General features: G+C 43.2%; 1 protein-coding gene across 1 annotated transcript in view; it reads right to left on the reverse strand.

The window, feature by feature from the left end:
• Positions 1-19,240, reverse strand: part of OLFML2A (olfactomedin like 2A) — a 189,606-nt gene that overhangs the window by 118,541 nt on the left and 51,825 nt on the right. Inside the window, exon 2 of the mRNA XM_068248127.1 lies at positions 2,073-2,336. Within this exon, the coding sequence (XP_068104228.1) occupies positions 2,073-2,336 (264 nt within the window). The remainder of the gene's footprint in view (positions 1-2,072; positions 2,337-19,240) is intronic.

Here is a 19,240-nt window from a genome sequence, read left to right on the forward strand (position 1 = left end):
CACATTTCAATAACGCTAACAGTAAACCCTGCTGAATGCACATTTATACAGTGATTAGGCAGAATGCATACAAAAAAGAAATATTAGCTATCTGCGTACAATAAATGAGGGAGAAATAATGAGAAAACCTTCTTGAGAATCTTTACAAGAACCAAACCCATTTCTTTACAAGAGAAGGCAATGTTTAGACTCTTGGCTCAGTCGTTTGAGAGATGAACCAAGGGAAGCCTCAGGGAGTTTTTATAACAAATAGAAAATGCTCATTTGTATGGGATAAGTTTGACCATCGTGGAGCTCAGACATTTTCCCATGACTTTCTGTGATAGGAATAAATTTAGCTGCTAAATATACACACAATAAAGACCGCTCTTTCCTCAGACAACGCCTTGAAGCTATCATCGATTAGTATTTTCCACTCTGTGACAATATGGGACTTTGAAAGCACATAAACCCCACCTAGACGTCTGCTGTTTCCTAGCAGCTGCTCTGGCAATGGTCTTCCGTCAATTTAGAATGAATCTACTGTACTTGTTCATTGGATTGTGTCTGACAATCCATGTGCTTGTTGTGTCACTGCTGTGTACTGCAACACCATGGGCTGAATCTAAAGATCAGAGATCTCCAAGTATCTCCACCACAGATACCTCGAGTGATCTAGCCAATCTGGACTGGATTAACCAGACACGTCCTGCTATTATGTGGTTGAGATTTGCAATGCTCACATGTGATACAGTGGGATGCAAAAGTATTCAGCCCCCTTGAAGTTTTCCACATTTTGTCATATTACTGCCACAAACATGAATCAATTTTATTGGAATTCCACATGAAAGACCAACACAAAGTGGTGTACACATGAGAATTGGAACGATAATCATACATGATTCCAAACATTTTTTACAAATAAATAACTGCAAAGTCCCCCTCTGTAGGCTGGGAGACTTGCGAGTTGTCTAGCCACTGCGCATGGGTGGCCCTGGCTGCGCACCCCCTCTATCTTGCTCCAGGAGCATTTTGCACATGCGCAGTAGCAAGTTTTGCTTACTGCGCAAGAGCAGGGCGCACTCGGCCATGGAGTGTGTTGCAGGGATGATGGGAAGGGACAGGGAGGACTTCAGGGGGCTGGAAGAAGCTCCAGGTAATAATTAACAATGTTTTGTCAGTTTAAGATTCCTTTACGTGCCCATGCTTCTGTCTTACTTTGCACAGCATCATTAAAGGTGATAAACTCTTAAAGTAGTAGGATCAGCCATACTATGCCAGGAAAAAAAAACAACACATATATAAGTAGATAAATACTTGATCTACTTACATAACACATGTATTATACTGTCCACGTTTTGATTTCAGTGAATGTTATATAGTAAATGACGAGAATTCTGTTAGTGGTGGGGGCCATGTCTTTTGCCCACAGTTAAGGCTAACTCGTGATGTAATTTCTGCCCTTTACTTTTTTTCTTGTCTTCTCCAATGGCAGAGTTGCCTCAGCCTTGCTTGTAAACACAAGTGAGTAGGGGATTAGGTTTCAGATAAGCAGCTGGCAGGGAAATAAAGGGAAGAGGAGGAATAGATTATAGATAAAAAGACTACTACTGGCACGACTACTAAAGGGCCAGTGTTCCTTAAGTATGTGATAACGCCAAATCATAACAGCAGAAACAGTTTTGAAAGTTTTGAATGCAGGATTAGCATCTTTATCACTTAATACACTCAGACCAGTTGCTGTTGAAATTTGATTTTTATGGTGACGATACCGATTTAAGGGTCGGTTGACACTAGTTTTGCTTCCAGAATGTTTTCCAGAATTGGTGGCAGGAGACCAACAGACATGTAGCTTGGACCCGTGTTTTCCTATGGGCCTGTACTCAAAATGCATTTTCAGAGGATAGAAGTTTGTCCATTGTGATACAATGCAAGGGACACTCCCAACCTGCATGAAAATTAATGGATAGTTTATTCTCCTTGATTTTGTGCCAATGATAGCTGTGACAGTTACCATAGGCACAAATCAAAAGTATCATTTTGGCAGAGCTCATTTTTTTCGTTTTGGAATGATGACTATCATGAGGAATTACCTTAAATAGCTCAGGTGCTTGTTTCTTCATTTTCTCCATCTTCCATTCATTTTCACATGGATTGAGAGATGACGGTGGTGCAGTACAGGAACACTTGCAGTCAGATCCTGAGCTCACTGTCTCCACTGTGTAATAGTCTTCCACTCGCATGTTGCCATCTTTAATACGAGAACAAGCCTCTTTGCTTAAGGGTCTCATTATACACTTGCAGCGACAATCTGAGCCTTCTGATGTCATCCGTACCTGGTCAGTCTCTCCAAATACCTGTAACATGAACATTACAAAAAAGACTCATGTAAAAGTAGTAATATTAAAGGGATAAAAACAGCACTCAGACTTCTCACTGTAAATTAGTAGTTATTTGATGGCTGCTTTCTTCCAGCTGTCCTCCTTCCAAGAATGGAGGTGGGCACTGCATCTCAGGGTAATTAATAGGGGATTGCTCCTCTCCGCCTATAGTAGGAATATAATTTGGTCCAAACAGCTGGAATACTTGCTGTGCCAGAGGCTAGCAGTATGGCTTGAGCTGCAGACGACAGAAAAGCTAACATGACCACCATTTATTGGATATTTAAGTGTATTTTATAGACACCCCCCCCCCCCCCCAAAAAAAAAAACGACAGAAATTTGCCTGATTCCCCATGAGCTTGCTAAGCAATTTGTAACCAAAAAATAAAAGAACACTTCAAAAATACATCCAATCTCAATGTGAAAAAAAATCATGCTGGATAACTATGCTGATGTGTTAGGGACAAAAAGATGCCATATAGTTTGATAGAAATGAAAATGATAAACCTACAGAAGGCTTAGTCCATTGTGCTGTAATTTGTGAAACAAACAGAGTTACAGTGACAGACCTGCCAATTCTGGTATTCTATGGCAAACACCAATTGGACTCCACAGTGCCATACAGGGCTCACTAGAGTACATCAGGGCCTCGTGCCACCTTCATGAACTCTGTTTTTGATTGTTTAGTCAAATACATCCACACCAGTAGCCATATGAAGGTTTGTTTGGCTTTGACAGTGCTCATCCTACTCTTCCTTGCCCAAAAGAGCAGATCAAATACCGGTCCTGTGGTTGGACTAAGGACCTTCTATGGCCTTGGCCAGCTCTCCTAACGTAACTGCCTTTCTCATGAAATTTCCTCCATGCTTTTGAGATTGTGCAGGAAGACAAAGCAAACCTGCTAGAAAGGGCAGGTCTTAATGTGCCATCACGGAAAAGCTGTGCAAAAATGTTCCTTTAATTCTTTAGAGCAGCTTACATAAAAAGATGGCGCACAGGTTGTGTAGTCGGTACACTATGGGCTCGATTCACAAAGCGGTGCAAAGTGTTTGCACACTGGTGAAAAGGCCCTTATCACGCCTAAACTCACTTTAGGCATGATAAGAAGAAACTCGCGCGAAGTTACCGCGCGTACGCGCGTAAGTGCGCGCGCAGCACCCGACGCTTCGCGCGAAGCTCCCATTAAGCCCTATGGGACTTTGCGCGCGCTCTCACGCGCGTACGCGCGGTAACTTCGCGCGAAGAGCAGGAAAAAGCAGTGATAACTCAGTGGTGAAAAGGTCATCACGCCTAAAGTCTTTTAGGCGTGATAACTGGGTTATCACCGCTTTGTGAATCAAGCCCTATGTATAAGTATAGTTCTAACTAAGTAACTAACCATAAATATCCTTTATTTATAAAGCAACTGTATATTATGTGGAACTGTACTTTAACTCAGGGTGTGGATAAGTATGAAAGAATGAGTACATCACATGACACAGAGGTACCTTTCCAAAAAGAGCTAACAATCTAATAATCCACAGTTTCTGAAAACACTTTTGTGAAGGTCCGGGTGAGTCTTGTTTTTTTTTTTTTTGTGAAATAAAATCAGTAAACACCACAAGGACAAACTGGCCAAGCACATTTGTCTGTGAATTTCATAATTACAGTAATTTGCTCATGCTCTATTCCCAATTAGTGAGTGCCCTGATGGTAGGTGCATTCATGCTGAAACACCCCATCCTCTGTTCTGACAAAGTAGGACAATGTCATCGTTTGTTTACTCGTTCTTTATTGCACACACTCATAATTTAAAATATTAAGAAATCTAGTTTTCCTCTGTCCTTTCAGGTACATGACCAGAACTGACTTAGCCACTTAGCCAGTCACGTTTAAAACATATACTGATGATGATGATGATGGTGATAGTAATATAATAATATAATATCAAAAGTCTTCATAGAACAAACTATTTACCAAAAAATATACTGTATATTCAATATTTGAATTTCATCCAACAAATGCTTGATGATATTCAAATCATCCAACATTTGTTTTTAATTTTTTCAGCTTTAAGATGGCTGTACAAAATATAATCTTGATTGTACAATAACACCGCATCTATCTAGAATGAGGGTACACAGACTAGTAAAAGGGCTTCCCTCTACCCATGAAAGTATCTAAGTTTTGGGTTTTCTTTTTATAAATTACAGGTTTACTTTAAGTCGAGGGTATTCATACTTTTTCGGCCAAAGGGTCATATCGCCATTCTTGAGAGTGTTAGGGGCCGAACTACCGACATGAAGAACAATTTTTGCTGATTGCAGCTGGGTGCACTATGCCTGTGACATTTAATTGAATAAAATGTTTCCACAGAAATTACCTATATACCGTGTACAGTTAGCAGTGGCAGCTACTAATCGGTGGCTGCTACTGCTACAGTGGTGGCTGAAAACTTTAAGGGGCGAAAAGGCCACTTGGAATTAACGACTGTAGAGAGCTTTGGGGGTCATCAGAAAAGGCTCAGCAGGCCACATTTAGCCCCCAGGACGGACTCTGGACAGTGCTTATGAGGCTTTAAGGCTCATACCCACCTCGCGATTTTTCCGACAAATGGTGATTTTTGAGTGACGAGCGTTCATTTTTGTGATCTCGCAACATGGGTACAGGTGCATGATCACACAAACTACTGTTACAGCGGATTTTTAAGATCCCAGACGAATCCCGCCCATCATGTAACGTCACCTGACATCGCGCATACCTGCTGGACGAAAGTTGGATCATAGGATGCTCGTCCTCAGGGAGACATGGCTGGATCCATCTTCCTTTGTTGCACAGTGAGTATTCAGATTTAGAAACGATGTGCAATCTTGCGCTAAACAACCACCACTTCTGGTTATTCTTAATACTGACACTAGCTGCTCCTCTGCCCCGGCTGGAGGGTGTGACTGTAGTACAAAAAGGAAAATAGAAAAGGGAGGAGCGCTCCGTAGTGTATTAAACCTTTTAATTGCATACCACGCAAGGGTTAAAAACACTTACAAAATTATAAAAAACATCAGGCATATCATGGGTAAACACCACAAAACAAAGACCTTGGATGGCAACCTGTTCCTCCTCTGTGGCCAGCAGCGGGGATGGTCCTGGATGTTGAATGGACACCGGGAGCCTATCCTCTGGTCACTGGATGCAGTAACTTCGCAACGCGTTTCGGCGTATCCACGCCTTTGTCAAGCTAGTTACTGCCAAGCACCCACTCTGAATATATACCTAATGGTGACAGGAAGTAAATGCTGTGACCTCAGAGTTCACCTCTGGTTGTGTCACTGCAACTCTTACTTGATATAAAAAACGTTTTGATAAAAGAAGGAAGGGAATTTAAAACCTTTGTTGCGACCAAATATGCATAAAAATGAGAAAAAAGTGTACCTGTGTATATACATATAAATAGATAAATACAGCGTGAAACCTTATAGATTTAAACTTCTAGCACTCCCTTGTATATAGAGCATGCTGCTGCCCCTCGACTGGAACAGCTCCTGATCTTACGACAGTTAGGAAAAACTTATTCTCACCTTATTTCTAGCAGGGGACAAGATTGTACGAACGGACTGCAGGGGAACATGACCCCTGTATCGGAAGTTGTCTCCCGGCTGGGACGCAGGGGGCGGATGCAGGGGGCGGAAGTGCTATTCTGGCAAACGCCGTGGTGGAGCGCAAGGAGTGTCACGTCATTGGTGGAAGGTGTGGCTATTTCCAGCTCTCCCTGGCCGCCACCGCGAGAACCCACATGTAGGGAGATGGATCCCGCTGGTTGCGTCTTGGCGTAACCAAGCAACCAGACGGGATAAAGACCGGGGGGAAGGAATGGGACACAATACTGTTCGCTGAGTACAGCGAAAGTATATAGTGAGTGAGATGCATTGTATATGTGGCGGGGAATTAGAAACCCGGTAAAAAAATATATATATATATATATATGAGTGTCAGGAACCTTGTATTGCCACTTTCTGCCTGCTGGTGGCAACATGGAACAGGACTGTCCTGGACTTCTTTTATTCCACCAGCAGAGGGCTCTGGGGACTGAATTGTCCTGAACCTCCACCATCCACCAGCAGGGGGCCTGTGAATACTATTTTAAGGACTTGCAGTTCCTTGTTTGGCCTCCGGGTGGTTTCAAGTGAACTCTCACCACCAGCTGCATCCTGTTTGCTATCACATGGACTATTTAAGGACTGCCTCTTCGCCCTGCTAATCGCCAGAACTTTATGTTCCCAGGTCTGAGTTCTGGACACCCTGGTTCCTGTTCCTTGCTCTGATTCTTATGTATGCCTTCCTGTTGCCAAACCTGTTTATGCTGTCTGAGACCTTGCTTTTGTCTAATCCCTGGTACTGTGCTTTCTGATAACCTGTTGCTGACTTTGCTCTCCTGTTTGACTCTGATATTCTGCCTGATCCCTGTCTGTACTGCGATTGTAAATATATTTCCTGTATATATTATTGTGCACTTTAGATAGATAGATAGTCAGGTGTTACATATATTTGTCACTGCTTCCCGGGTTATTCGTATATATTGTGTGCTGTACATATGTTTGTGTGATATTTGCATTACGCTTGCATGTATGCTTGCTCTATTGCATTTGCAATAAATCATTATTTTTGCACCTTAATTCCTGATTCCAGTGTCTGTGTACTGCAAACTGTGGTCAAACCCTGTTTCTCCGCTCAGGCCCCTGACAATGAGAAAAATGTAAAGACATAATTATAAGCCATTTTTGCACATTAATAGTGAATCACGATTACCTATAAAAATGGTCCGATAGCTGCAGAGAAGGAACTGTGCACCTCCATAGGGTCCCATTATTGATGCAGTACACAGAATTATAAATATACATGTATAGATGGTGTAGGCCAACTGATGACCCATAGAGCAATACCACCTATTTTCTGTCCAGCTCTGGTGGTCATGGTTCAGACAATGTTAATATATGAATGATCCCTAATGGGAATGAAGGGGGGAAAGGGGGGGAGGGGGGAGGGGAGGATAAACTGGACGGAGGGGGAGGGAGGGAGGGGAAGGGGGGAGGGGGTGGGGCTGAAGGGTAGGGAGAATGATTACTGTACTAAAGATGGATACTCAGATGAATCTTGCCACTTCAACCTCCTCATTCAGGCCTACTGGAACTAGTGAGTTTAACTTAAAGATCCAGAAAGCCTCCCTCTCACAGAGTTTCCTAAACCGTAACCCTGCGGGCAATTCTTGTGGAATAGGAAACTCTGTGAGAGGGAGGCTTTCTGGATCTTTAAGTTAAACTCACTAGTTCCAGTAGGCCTGAATGAGGAGGTTGAAGTGGCAAGATTCATCTGAGTATCCATCTTTAGTACAGTAATCATTCTCCCTACCCTTCAGCCCCACCCCCTCCCCCTCCCTCCCTCCCTCCCCCTCCGTCCAGTTTATCCTCCCCTTCCCCCCCCCTACCCCCCCCCCCCCCCCCTTTCCCCCCTTCATTCCCATTAGGGATCATTCATATATTAACGTTGTCTGAACCATGACCACCAGAGCTGGACAGAAAATAGGTGGTATTGCTCTATGGGTCATCAGTTGGCCTACACCATCTATACATGTATATTTAAAATTCTGTGTACTGCATCAATAATGGGACCCTATGGAGGTGCACAGTTCCTTCTCTGCAGCTATCGGACCATTTTTATAGGTAATCGTGATTCACTATTAATGTGCAAAAATGGCTTATACTTATGTCTTTACATTTTTCTCATATATATATATATATATATATATATATATATATATATATATATATATATATATATATATATATATATATATATTTTACCGGGTTTCTAATTCCCCTCCACATATACAATGCATCTCACTCACTATATACTTTCGCTGTACTCAGCGAACAGTATTGTGTCCCATTCCTTCCCCCAGGTCTTTATCCCGTCTGGTTGCTTGGTTACGCCAAGACACAACCAGCGGGATCCATCTCCCTACATGTGGGTTCTCGCGGCGGCGGCCAGGGAGAGCTGGAGATAGCCACGCCTTCCACCAATGACGTGACACTCCTTGCGCTCCACCACGGCGTTTGCCAGAACAGCACTTCCGCCCCCTGCATCCGCCCCCTGCGTCCCAGCCGGGAGACAACTTCCGATACAGGGGTCATGTTCCCCTGCAGTCCGTGCGTACAATCTTGTCCCCTGCTAGAAATAAGGTGAGAATAAGTTTTTGCTAACTGTCGTAAGATCAGGAGCTGTTCCAGTCGAGGGGCAGCAGCATGCTCTATATACAAGGGAGCGCTAGAAGTTTGAATCTATAAGGTTCCACGCTGTATTTATCTATTTATATGTATATACACAGGTACACTTTTTTCTCATTTTTATGCATATTTGGTCGCAACAAAGGTTTTAAATTCCCTTCCTTCTTTTAGCAAAACGTTTTTTATATCAAGTAAGAGTTGCCGTGACACAACCAGAGGTGAACTCTGAGGTCACAGTATTTACTTCCTGTCACCATTAGGTATATATTCAGAGTGGGTGCTTGGCAGTAACTAGCTTGACAACGCCGAAACGCGTTGCGAAGTTACTGCATCCAGTGACCAGAGGATAGGCTCCCGGTGTCCATTCAACATCCAGGACCACCCCCGCTGCTGGCCACAGAGGAGGAACAGGTTGCCATCCAAGGTCTTTGTTTTGGGGTGTTTACCCATGATATGCCTGATGTTTTTTATAATTTTGTAAGTGTTTTTAACCCTTGCGTGGTATCCAATTAAAAGGTTTAATACACTACGGAGCGCTCCTCCCTTTTCTATTTTCCTTTTAGTATTCAGATTTACACTGTAATGCTGGGCATATATGAGTCGACCTGGCTGCTCGATTAGCCGCCGGATCGACTCCCGCCGCGTCCCCGCTGGCGGCCAGATCGATTCCCGCTCGTCCCCGCGGGCGCTCCTTATCTTCCGCTCGATTCCCCGCTATTGTCCGCCCGCGGGGATCGAGCAGGGAATCGATCCGGCGGGTCATCGGACCTGTCGGATATTATCAATCGAGCCATCAGCGGCTCGATTGATAAGGAACAGTCAATCCGTTTATGCCCAGCATATGTCTAACTTTATCGACCTAGCTGTGGTAAGATAAAGCTTCCAGTGGTAAGTATTATCACATGTAGAATAGAAAACCATGCTACTCTATTTTATCTACTGTTTCATTGTGTTTCAATTCAAAACATGTTTTTTTCTCACCAGCACATGTTTAGTTTCTAAAATCTCTTGTGATGATTACTTACTCGGGATCAAGTTTATTTATTTCTGTCCTGCGTGCAATAAAATTATGATGTTCCCCCACCTCGTCTTTTCCCATTCAGAAGCTCTGACTCAGCTCTTCCTAACACAAATACAGCATTTTTCTCACTCACATGTCCAACATGAGTGATAACGGTGCCAGCTATTTGTGTGTGTGTGTCAACTAAAATATCAGATTCTGGGGATCTAATCTAATGTAGTCTAAAGGGGCCCATACACAGGTCGATTTCAGTCATTGATCGATTCGATGGAATTGATTGGAAATCTGTTCCTAGTGTGTGGCACACATCAGGATAGATTTCTGTCAGATTCGACCTGACAGGCATCTGACAGAAATCTATATGACCGTCTAATCTGCTGAAAATCTGTCAGTGTATGGCCACCTTAAGATTCTTAAGGATGCAATTTTAGCTTAATTTAATATGTTAATATTCTTTAAAAAATGTAATAGGAGTGATCTCCAAATGTGGATTTTAAATTTGTATAATGAACAAGTGTACATATTTATGTCTGTCTACAAAAGATTTGCAAGTTATCTGGAATTTTAAAGACAGATTCTAATGTTTAGGAACCGTCGGCATGAAGCCCACAGCTTTAATCTGATAGGTCCTAACGGTGTTCTTAAGAAAAAATAAAATGTCTGTTATGAGGTCAGTACAGTTCAGTAAGGATCACTGCTTGTTGCTTCTCTTTCTGCTAGATACAATAACATGCATCCCTATAGTGCATTATAGGAGGGAGTGTGGCCTGGGTTAGGTCAATCCCTAAAGGCAGCCGTAACCTACTGGACTTTTTTTTTCCATAAAACAGACATTAGATTCAATATTAAAAAAGGATAAAACCAGTGCTCACAGCAACTTAATCAATATATATATACCACTCAAACACACGGCCAGACTTTAGGCTCCCTTTGGTGCCAATAGTCACAGTCCACCCAATATGGGCTATGCTCGTAAAACAATGTCCAAATGACTAAGTTCACTAAAGAACTATGATCCGAGGTGCTGCAGGATACACCAGGACACTCTGGATAAATTCAGCAGGTAATAAAGTTCTGCATGGACGTCTGATCTACTGTATTTTGGAGCAAACAGACACCCGGTGACGACTGAGAGCCAGAGAGGCGACGGGAGGGGGGGGGGTTGGCACACCCCGGAATGCGAGGCCTGGTCTGCAAAGACCGTAGGATCTTGTGAGTCTGTATCCGTAAGGGACCTGTATGCTGTTTTATTGACATCCACAGTGGGAGAAGGGAGTGCGCAGAACTTTATTACTTGCTAGATTTAATATTAATACTGTGTAATAAGAATCTATAGAAACTACAGTGAATGATAAGAGTGTAGGAGGTGCCACACTGTTTAAAAGGAGGGAAGTGATTAGGAAAGGCTTACTTCCAAGAAACAAACTGATTAATTGAACAAAAGCTAAAAAAAAACGTGTTTCGTGTGTCCCAACGCTCACTTCACTAGGTTAAACAGAGCCAAAACAGTTTCTGCAGAAAGACCAGGTGCCTACCCAAGGGTCCCGTGTGGTCAGGCTTGTGGTTCTCACCTGCCTGGTCATTTGTCCCCTTTGTGGTGATCCCACAACCTTCCATTTTATACCCTGGTCCTTTTCAATTTTAAAGAGAACCCCCTTTTCATTCTTTCAAGGCTAAGGACTGTACCAAACTATTGAAACTATGGAATGTTAAATCAATAGAACTATTGAAATATTAATCGTATACAGATTGGAAATGTCAATTTTTGATGGACTGATCCTGCCATAGCATCGGGCAGTACGAAGCTAGCAGCTGCAACATTTAGCTCGGTATAAGACAATATTTCTGCCATTAAGTATGAAGGGCTTTAAAGCAGTAGGATTAGCCATACTATGCCGGGGGAAAAAACACGTATATTAGTAGATAAATACTTGATCTACTTACATAACACATGTATTGTACTGTCCACGTTTTGATTTCAGTGAATTTTATATAGTAAATGAAGAGAATTCTGTTCCTGGTGGGAACCGTGTATTTTGCCCACAGTTTAGGCTAAATCCTGATGTCATTCTTCCCTTTACTTTTTTTCTTTTCTCCTCCAATCGCCGAGTCACCTCAGCCTTGTTTGTAAACACAAGTGAGCAGGGGATCAGGTTTCAGATAAGTAGTTAAGCAGGGAAATAAAGGGAAGAGGAGGAATATATTATAGATAAAAAGAACCCCCAGCATGAATCTGTTTGGCACTGACTACTAAAGGGACAGTACTTTTAAGGTAAATGATAACTCCAAATTATAACAGCAGAAAAAGTTTTGAATCCAGGATTAGCATCTTTATCACTTAATACACTCAGACCAGTTGCTGTTGAAATTTGATTTTTATGGTGACACTCCCGCTTTAAGCGCGCTGAAAACTACATTAAAAGCGCACAGGGAAAAAATTCTTGCCAGACACGACAAAGTATCTTCCACAGACAGGATAAGGAGGGGAACAGTGGACTCGGCCATTGATAGTCACTAAAAGATCCGGCATACTGGGTCATTCAGCAACCTAAGCCACCTCGGCCCTAATGAGTTTGCTGGCCTTTATGTTAAATAAACTTTTCAGAAGACTTTTCACACCCCTGATGTATAAATAAAAAGTCAAAGACCTCAGACATTTATCTATAACTAAAGATAACTATATCCTAAAGGTGCCCATACTACTGTCGATTTTGATGCCGCAACATGTCTGTCCGATATTAATTTAAATTTCCGTCCGAAATCCAATGAACTTTTAATCGCTCCGGATGGAAACATCTCAGTCGAAAGGGGGCAGTCAGGTGCACTGTGGTAGCGGTGGTAAATTTTGCTTAAACCCTCCATCTATGTGCTCCTCCGGGTCCTGTGCAGAGTGCTGGTACCGGCGCGCTCTACCCCGTTCGCTGGCACACTCTGCTCTTCCTGTATCTTCTGTTTAATTGTTTTGCAATCATTGTACAATGTGATTATGCTGCGATTTTACTAACCAAAACCACTTGCTGTATCCATAAAGCTTGGCGGTAATGGAAATCGCAAATTGCTATACAAATCGTTAGCACTAAATTCAAAAGCACTTAAGCACTTTCAATTTGCAATCTCTAATGGGCCCCAAACTGAAGTGAGCTTTTTGCAAATGAATAAGACCAAAGAAGTTTAAAGTGGACCTGAACGCTTGCACAGGACAGAAGGAAAACCTAGAGAAATGCACCCTGCATGTATTTTAAGGGTTTAGTCTGTCTAACTCCCCCTCATCGGTGACTAATCACAAGTCGTAATTTGATCTCTTAGCTGGGTCAGCTGGCTGCCTTGGCAGAGCAGCTTATTTGTTAACACAGAATGTTAACCCTATATCTGCTTCCATGAAAGCAGGAAGTGCACACTGCAGATTTATTGCAGGATTTGTATCAGCTGTAACAAGGAAATGTTTTTTCTTTAAAAGTTAATTTGCTGTTGCTTATCTTTTAGAGCAGATAGGAAGTTCTGAGTTCAGGTCTGCTTTAAATTGTTATAGTTTAAAATGAAGTCTAAGGATAAGGAAAACATTTTTGTTCTGCGCAGAAGTTCCATGGCTGTTTACCCCACTTCTTCAGATGTAAAATGCCAGCCAAATGTTGATATAAGAGCATAGGCCACTCACTTTGCAGGAGAAATGATCCTAGGAGAGCCAATCATCTCAGTTGCACAATATAACTGTTTACATTGCTATTCTGCAACAGTGCAGATCACTGTATCAGTATACCAATGAAAACTGCCATTAGCAGTCATACTTGAACTCTTCATACACTCTTTTATACGTAACTGGAATTACATTTGCCAGTCACGACCAACTATTTACAGTGCTGACTAAGGAGCGTAAGTAAGCAGCAATAGGATTAGGAATACCCAATCAGCGTAAGGTGACCCAAAACCACTAGGAAAGTATAAGGGACTAAAGCCCTCTTCTAAAAAGCAATGCTTAGTGTGATTTGCCTTCTTAAAAGAGAAGGTATTTGTGATAATTCAGCTTTAAGTGAACATCTGTGGTTTACCCACAATGCACCGCTACTGAATATTCAAATGATCTCTTTATGTCTCTAAAGCCAGGCTTACATCCAGAACTGCTGGTGTATAAAATTTAAACCTATAGGCTTGCTATACACCAGCAGTCCTGGATGTAGGCCTGGCTTTAGGGGCAAAAAGAGATCATTTGCATATTCAGTAGTGGTGCATTGTGGATAACCACAGATGTTCACTTAAAGTGTATCAGAGATGGTACTCTGGCCCTTATTTATACTTATCTGGGGCTTCTTCCAGCCCCATGAGCACCGCGGCTTCCCTCATCATCCTCTTCAGCCCCTCCATTCTGGCGGTACGACTCCCAGCAAACCGGTCAGTCGCCGCCAGTTGTTGGCTCCTGTGCATGCACACGCACCACCTGTCGCGCTCCCGTCCCCTGGAGCATTATGTGCCTGCGCAGTAGTACTGCACAGGCACAGAACGCTCCAGGGGACGGGAGTGCAAAGAGGGGAGTCATAGCGGTTGAAGGGAGGGGCTGAGGAGATCGGCAAGCCATGGTGCTCATGGCTGAAGGAAGCCCAAGGTAAGTAGAAATAAAGGATAGCGAACCATCTCAGGTTTCCTTTAAAGCTGAACTATCACAAATACCTTCTCTTTAAGAAGGAAAATCACACTAAGCATTAATTATTTGACAAACAATATAACATGTGTGTTTATGACCACCCAGTGTCTAAGCGATGCAGTTATACCTCTCTGTGGCCCTAATGTGCTCACTGCTCAATCAATGCAGTTATTTCTGCAAGACTAGCAAGAAATGTAAGCATTCATTACAATAACTGGGTGGTGCATGTGTTAAGGGACTAGAGATAATGATATTTAGGTAACAAAAGAAATCTGCATTTGCAGCAGAGATTTTTCGTATGCTGAATGCTTCCATATGAGAAAAATTAGCTTTTCGGATTGGGAGGATTATTCAAGTCAGAACGTGTAGGCAGATTTTGTAGTGAGAATGTGTAGTTGTCAGATCTCTTGTCTCAGCTGACGATAGATTTGGCTGCGCCTAGCTGGCTTGTTTCAGTCATCGTTTGAATGTGTGTGTGTCAGTTATATAATGGATCATTGACTTTCACGTAACTTCCTAAGACCTACACTGTGTTACATGTCAGGAGAACAATTATCTATTATCTTTACTGACCGCTTGCACATTCTAAGCTGATCGATGTGTGCAGGTTGTACAGCAAGGTCTGATACACACAGCCACAGAGAGAACGCATTGAACTTGTTCCTGATGACTGCTTATACCCTCCCTGGTCACCATCTACTAAAATGTGTTAAGCAAAATGGCTCAGTACATGATGCTGGGCCACAGTAAAATAATCACACTCAAGTGTACTTAATAAATAGAGATGGTTTATGGTCTTGTGTAGCAGAACATCAGATGAATGGGATCAGTTTGATCAGGTGATAGATTTGTAAGGTTCTAATTAGTTGTGAACATGTTCTGCTTTAGGGTTGGTTAACACGTTAAAAGAGACGTTTTTAAAGAGAACCCGAGGTGGGATTTAATTATGCTAGTGGGGCACAGAGGCTGGTTGTGCACACTAACACCAGCCTCTGTTGCCCCATGGTGTGCCTCCAAGACCCCCCTGCGCGCCGCTATATACGCAGCGTGTCGCCAGCACAATGTTTACCTCTGCCTGTCTGTCAGCGCCGCTCCCCCGCCTCCTCCATATTGGCTCTACCCGCCCGCGTCCCTTCCCTTCCCTCCCGCTGATTGGAGGGAAGTGATGCGGGCGGGTAGCGCCGATACGGAGGAGGCGGGGGAGCGGCGCTAACAGACAGGCAGAGGTAAACATTGTGCTGGCGACACGCTGCGTGTCGCCAGCACTGCGGGGGGTATAGCGGCGCGCAGGGGGGTCTTGGAGGCACACCATGGGGCAACAGAGGCTGGTGTTAGTGTGCACAACCAGCCACTGTGCCCCACTAATAATTAAATCCCACCTCGGGTTCTCTTTAAGTATCGAGCGCCATCCCATGCAAGTGAATGGGAGCATCTATTACAAGCTTTTGCAGGCTTTGAAGAAAGCCTTTCAGTAGTCCTGGCATCTCATCTCGTCTCAAAAGCAACATGCAGCTTCTGGAAGTCATTTTCTATTGCTTGTGTTGCATCTAAATGCCAGCAAAAGTCACTGAAAGCCAATAAAAGCCCATTAAATCGCAGCCCTTTCTCCCACATTCTGCAAAAGCCACCAAAAGCCCAGAAAACGCAACGCTCTCAAACGCTACGCACTGAAAGCCATTGAAAGCCTTCAAAAAGCCTAAAAAAAAGCCTAAAAAAAACATCGCTTGAATGAGAAGCTGAGCAGAAGCTCAGCAGAAGCCCATAGCTAAGGCTCGGTTCACACTTAGGGCTTGATTCACTAAACCATGATAACTGATATCACGGTCGTGTTAGTGTTTTGCACGCGTTATAACGCGCATAACTCTTTCCACATGCAATCGCAATTTGTCGTGCAAAAACTGACGTGCTTACGCGCGTTACATTGCGTGCAAAACGCTAGCGCGACCGTGATATCAGTTATATAACGGTTTAGGGAATCAAGCTTTTTCTGTGTAGTAACAAGGTTGGTAACCAAGTGGTACAAAGCACACAAGTGGCACATTGTGAAAAGAGCCCATCCTCACTCCAGCAGCATACACTGACAGGTCAGGACTTGCCTGGCACCAAAAGTATATGGAATTATTAGAGCAGTGGAAAAGAATAGTGGCAATTCTCACTGACCTGCCTGAAGAAAGAGAGGTAGGCACAAGATGAACCCAAAGTCATCTGAGAAACTTTGGGCTTGATTCACTAAGACAAATAGCATACCTTATCAGAGTCAATCTGCCTTATCAGAGTTAACACGCCTTATCCGAGTAGCATAGCGAGCCTTATGACCTTATGCCTGCTAATTGGCAATGACGAGAGCTCCACTCGTCCTGCCCTGAGCCCCTGCGGGTCCAATCACTTCTAAGGACATTATCCCTGCACTTTGATTGGCCCAATAGGCTGCCTATCAAGTTTCCTGTGAAGTGATAGGCAGCCTATTGGGCCAATCAAAGTGCGGTGATAATGTCCTTTAAGGTGATTGGACCTGCAAGGGGCTCAGGGCAGGACGAGTGGAGCTCTCGTCATTGCCAATTAGCAGGCATAAGTGTTATGATCATGTCTGCAGCGTTTACTGCTGGCTGCAGTGGTATTGTAACCCAAGCAGTTCTGAGGTCATTACATACATTTTCTTGCATAGTTTGGTTTGCACTTAAACTAGTTGCTGATTCCATCTGCAGTCGCTCTGAAGTTAATGACAGTTTAATATGCTTTTGTGTAAACAAACATTGTCTGCTGCAATGGAGGGGCAATCCCTTTCCTGCAGGCTGCATATCATTGTCTGCCTTTTCCTGCTATCAGCCTGTGATTAATTACCATTCACTTGTGTGGGAATCTGCAGGTCTGCTCCCATTGGATGACCTCAGTATAAAGAACTGCTTCCTGCAATGCTTGATGGGCTACCATAGTCTCAGATTCTGTCTGTTACTCTGCTCGTGCCCCACCTCGTTCCTGGTCCGTGTGGACTGCGCTGACTCCTGCAAAGGGGTCAGCGAGTCCTCCCAGTTCTGCTCTTGTTTCTAGAAGTTGTTACTTTGCTTGTCTTGTGTCATATATTGGTTCATCGCCAATATATACGCATACTCGCACGTTTATTATTTTCCTTGTATTCGTGTTACGTTGATACATCAGTGTCGCTGATATATACGTACACGAACTGTTTATATCCTATGTTCCGTTAGTCAGCGTTCCAGCACGCTGAGCTAGTTATCCTGTTCCTGGTCCTGTTTGTGGATTGCGTTCATCTCTGCGTAGAGATAGCGAATCCTTCTGAGTCCTGTTCCCTGTATTACTCCAGTCTTAGTCAGAGTTCCTGCTTATGTCATATATCGGTTCATTGCCGATATATACATATGTTAGTCAGACGTTACAAATAGTTTCATTGATAGCTGTAATTGTAATACGCTAGGAAATCATACTTATTGTATATTTATCTGTGTTACGTTCATCTATCTTGATCCTGCTATTTCCTGACTATCCTGTCCTGTCTTTGTGAGGCACGCCATTGCTGCAAACGCATTGGCTACCTCATTCCAGTCTGTTTTATTGTGGACGCTTGCTGTCACTAAGTAGTGGCTAGTTAAGCAAGCGTTCATTCTGTCTACCTGTCCTGTTCTCCTCAGTCCTGGTTTATGCGCTCAGCGCTACTTTGCGCTGAGACGTTATTACGAAAGTGTTGTTTGTGGCTGTTCGGATCTGCACCGGCTCTGTGCACCACAATCTCCTATTGGAGTCAGTCCTCTCCTCCACTAAACTGGGGATATCCTGATCCCTTGTGCTGGTGTGTGTACCTCCTTCACGTCAGCTTATGTGTTGTATGCTGACTGTGGAGATTACACCTCCAAGCTTAACAATAAGTTTATAGCGCTTGCTATGCTACTGTGATAAGGCATGTTAACTCTGATAAGACATGCTATTTGTCTTAGTGAATCAAGCCCTTTGATTATTAGGGATTACTGTTTGCACTCAAAACAATGAGGGCTTCCATATATGGGTAACTGTATTTTTTTTCACATGCATTTCCAGTACTATACATCAAATGTAGTGTTTGACTGTGGCATTACATTACCAATGTGATGCTAAATTATGCAGTGTATGATAGGAAGTGAAGAATGGAAAATGAGGCTCGGGGAGGGAGTGCACCAACGTGGCAGCTTATTATTCCCTCATACAAAATAGCTGTGGTCATCCTACACAGACCACATACAGGGTAAAAGGTGGGGGGCGCAAAGGGATAATCAGATGTGGCCAAATCAGATGCATGTCAATATTAACCCTTGCCTTCAAAGTTCGTGCTTGTAGCAATGCATATCAGAAAGCAACAAACACAGCCAATATGGAGGATCTTAATTATCCAAAAATGCTGCTGCATTCTCAAATTAAGCCAACACACCATCTCAGTTCTCCAAAAATGCTGCTGCATTCTCAAATTAAGCCAACACACCATCTTAATTCTCCAAAAATGCTGCTGCATTCTCAAATTAAGCCAATACACCTGAGTTTTCAAGATACCCTCCTTAGGATTGGTCCACTCATACCAGCATACAAGCTATTATCTGAAAACATCTGCTGTGGGGAGGAAGGGGGGGTCATTGAAATACTTGTTACGGCGGAAGCATAGCAATACTTGTTGAAAGTGTATAGCCATACAAGTCATAAATATGAAACGTTAACGTGCTGTCAGAGAGAGATGGCCATACTTGCTAATACTTGCGATAGACTACCCAGCAAGCCCATGGTGAACCAGAACTCACTGGAGTGTGTAAGGGGCTACAATGGACCAAAAAGCCCTCTTACTTACCCCTATACTTACTCCTAATACTTGCTATAGGGGATAGGACCACACATTCATGTGTCATCTCATACATGAGTCATCGCAATTTCCAACTTTAAGAGGGTCAAGGGAGGTCAACCTGTACTCAAAGGGATCTTTATTTCCAGG

This window comes from Hyperolius riggenbachi, chromosome 8 (genome assembly GCF_040937935.1).
Source record: "Hyperolius riggenbachi isolate aHypRig1 chromosome 8, aHypRig1.pri, whole genome shotgun sequence".
Taxonomy (NCBI): domain Eukaryota; kingdom Metazoa; phylum Chordata; class Amphibia; order Anura; family Hyperoliidae; genus Hyperolius; species Hyperolius riggenbachi.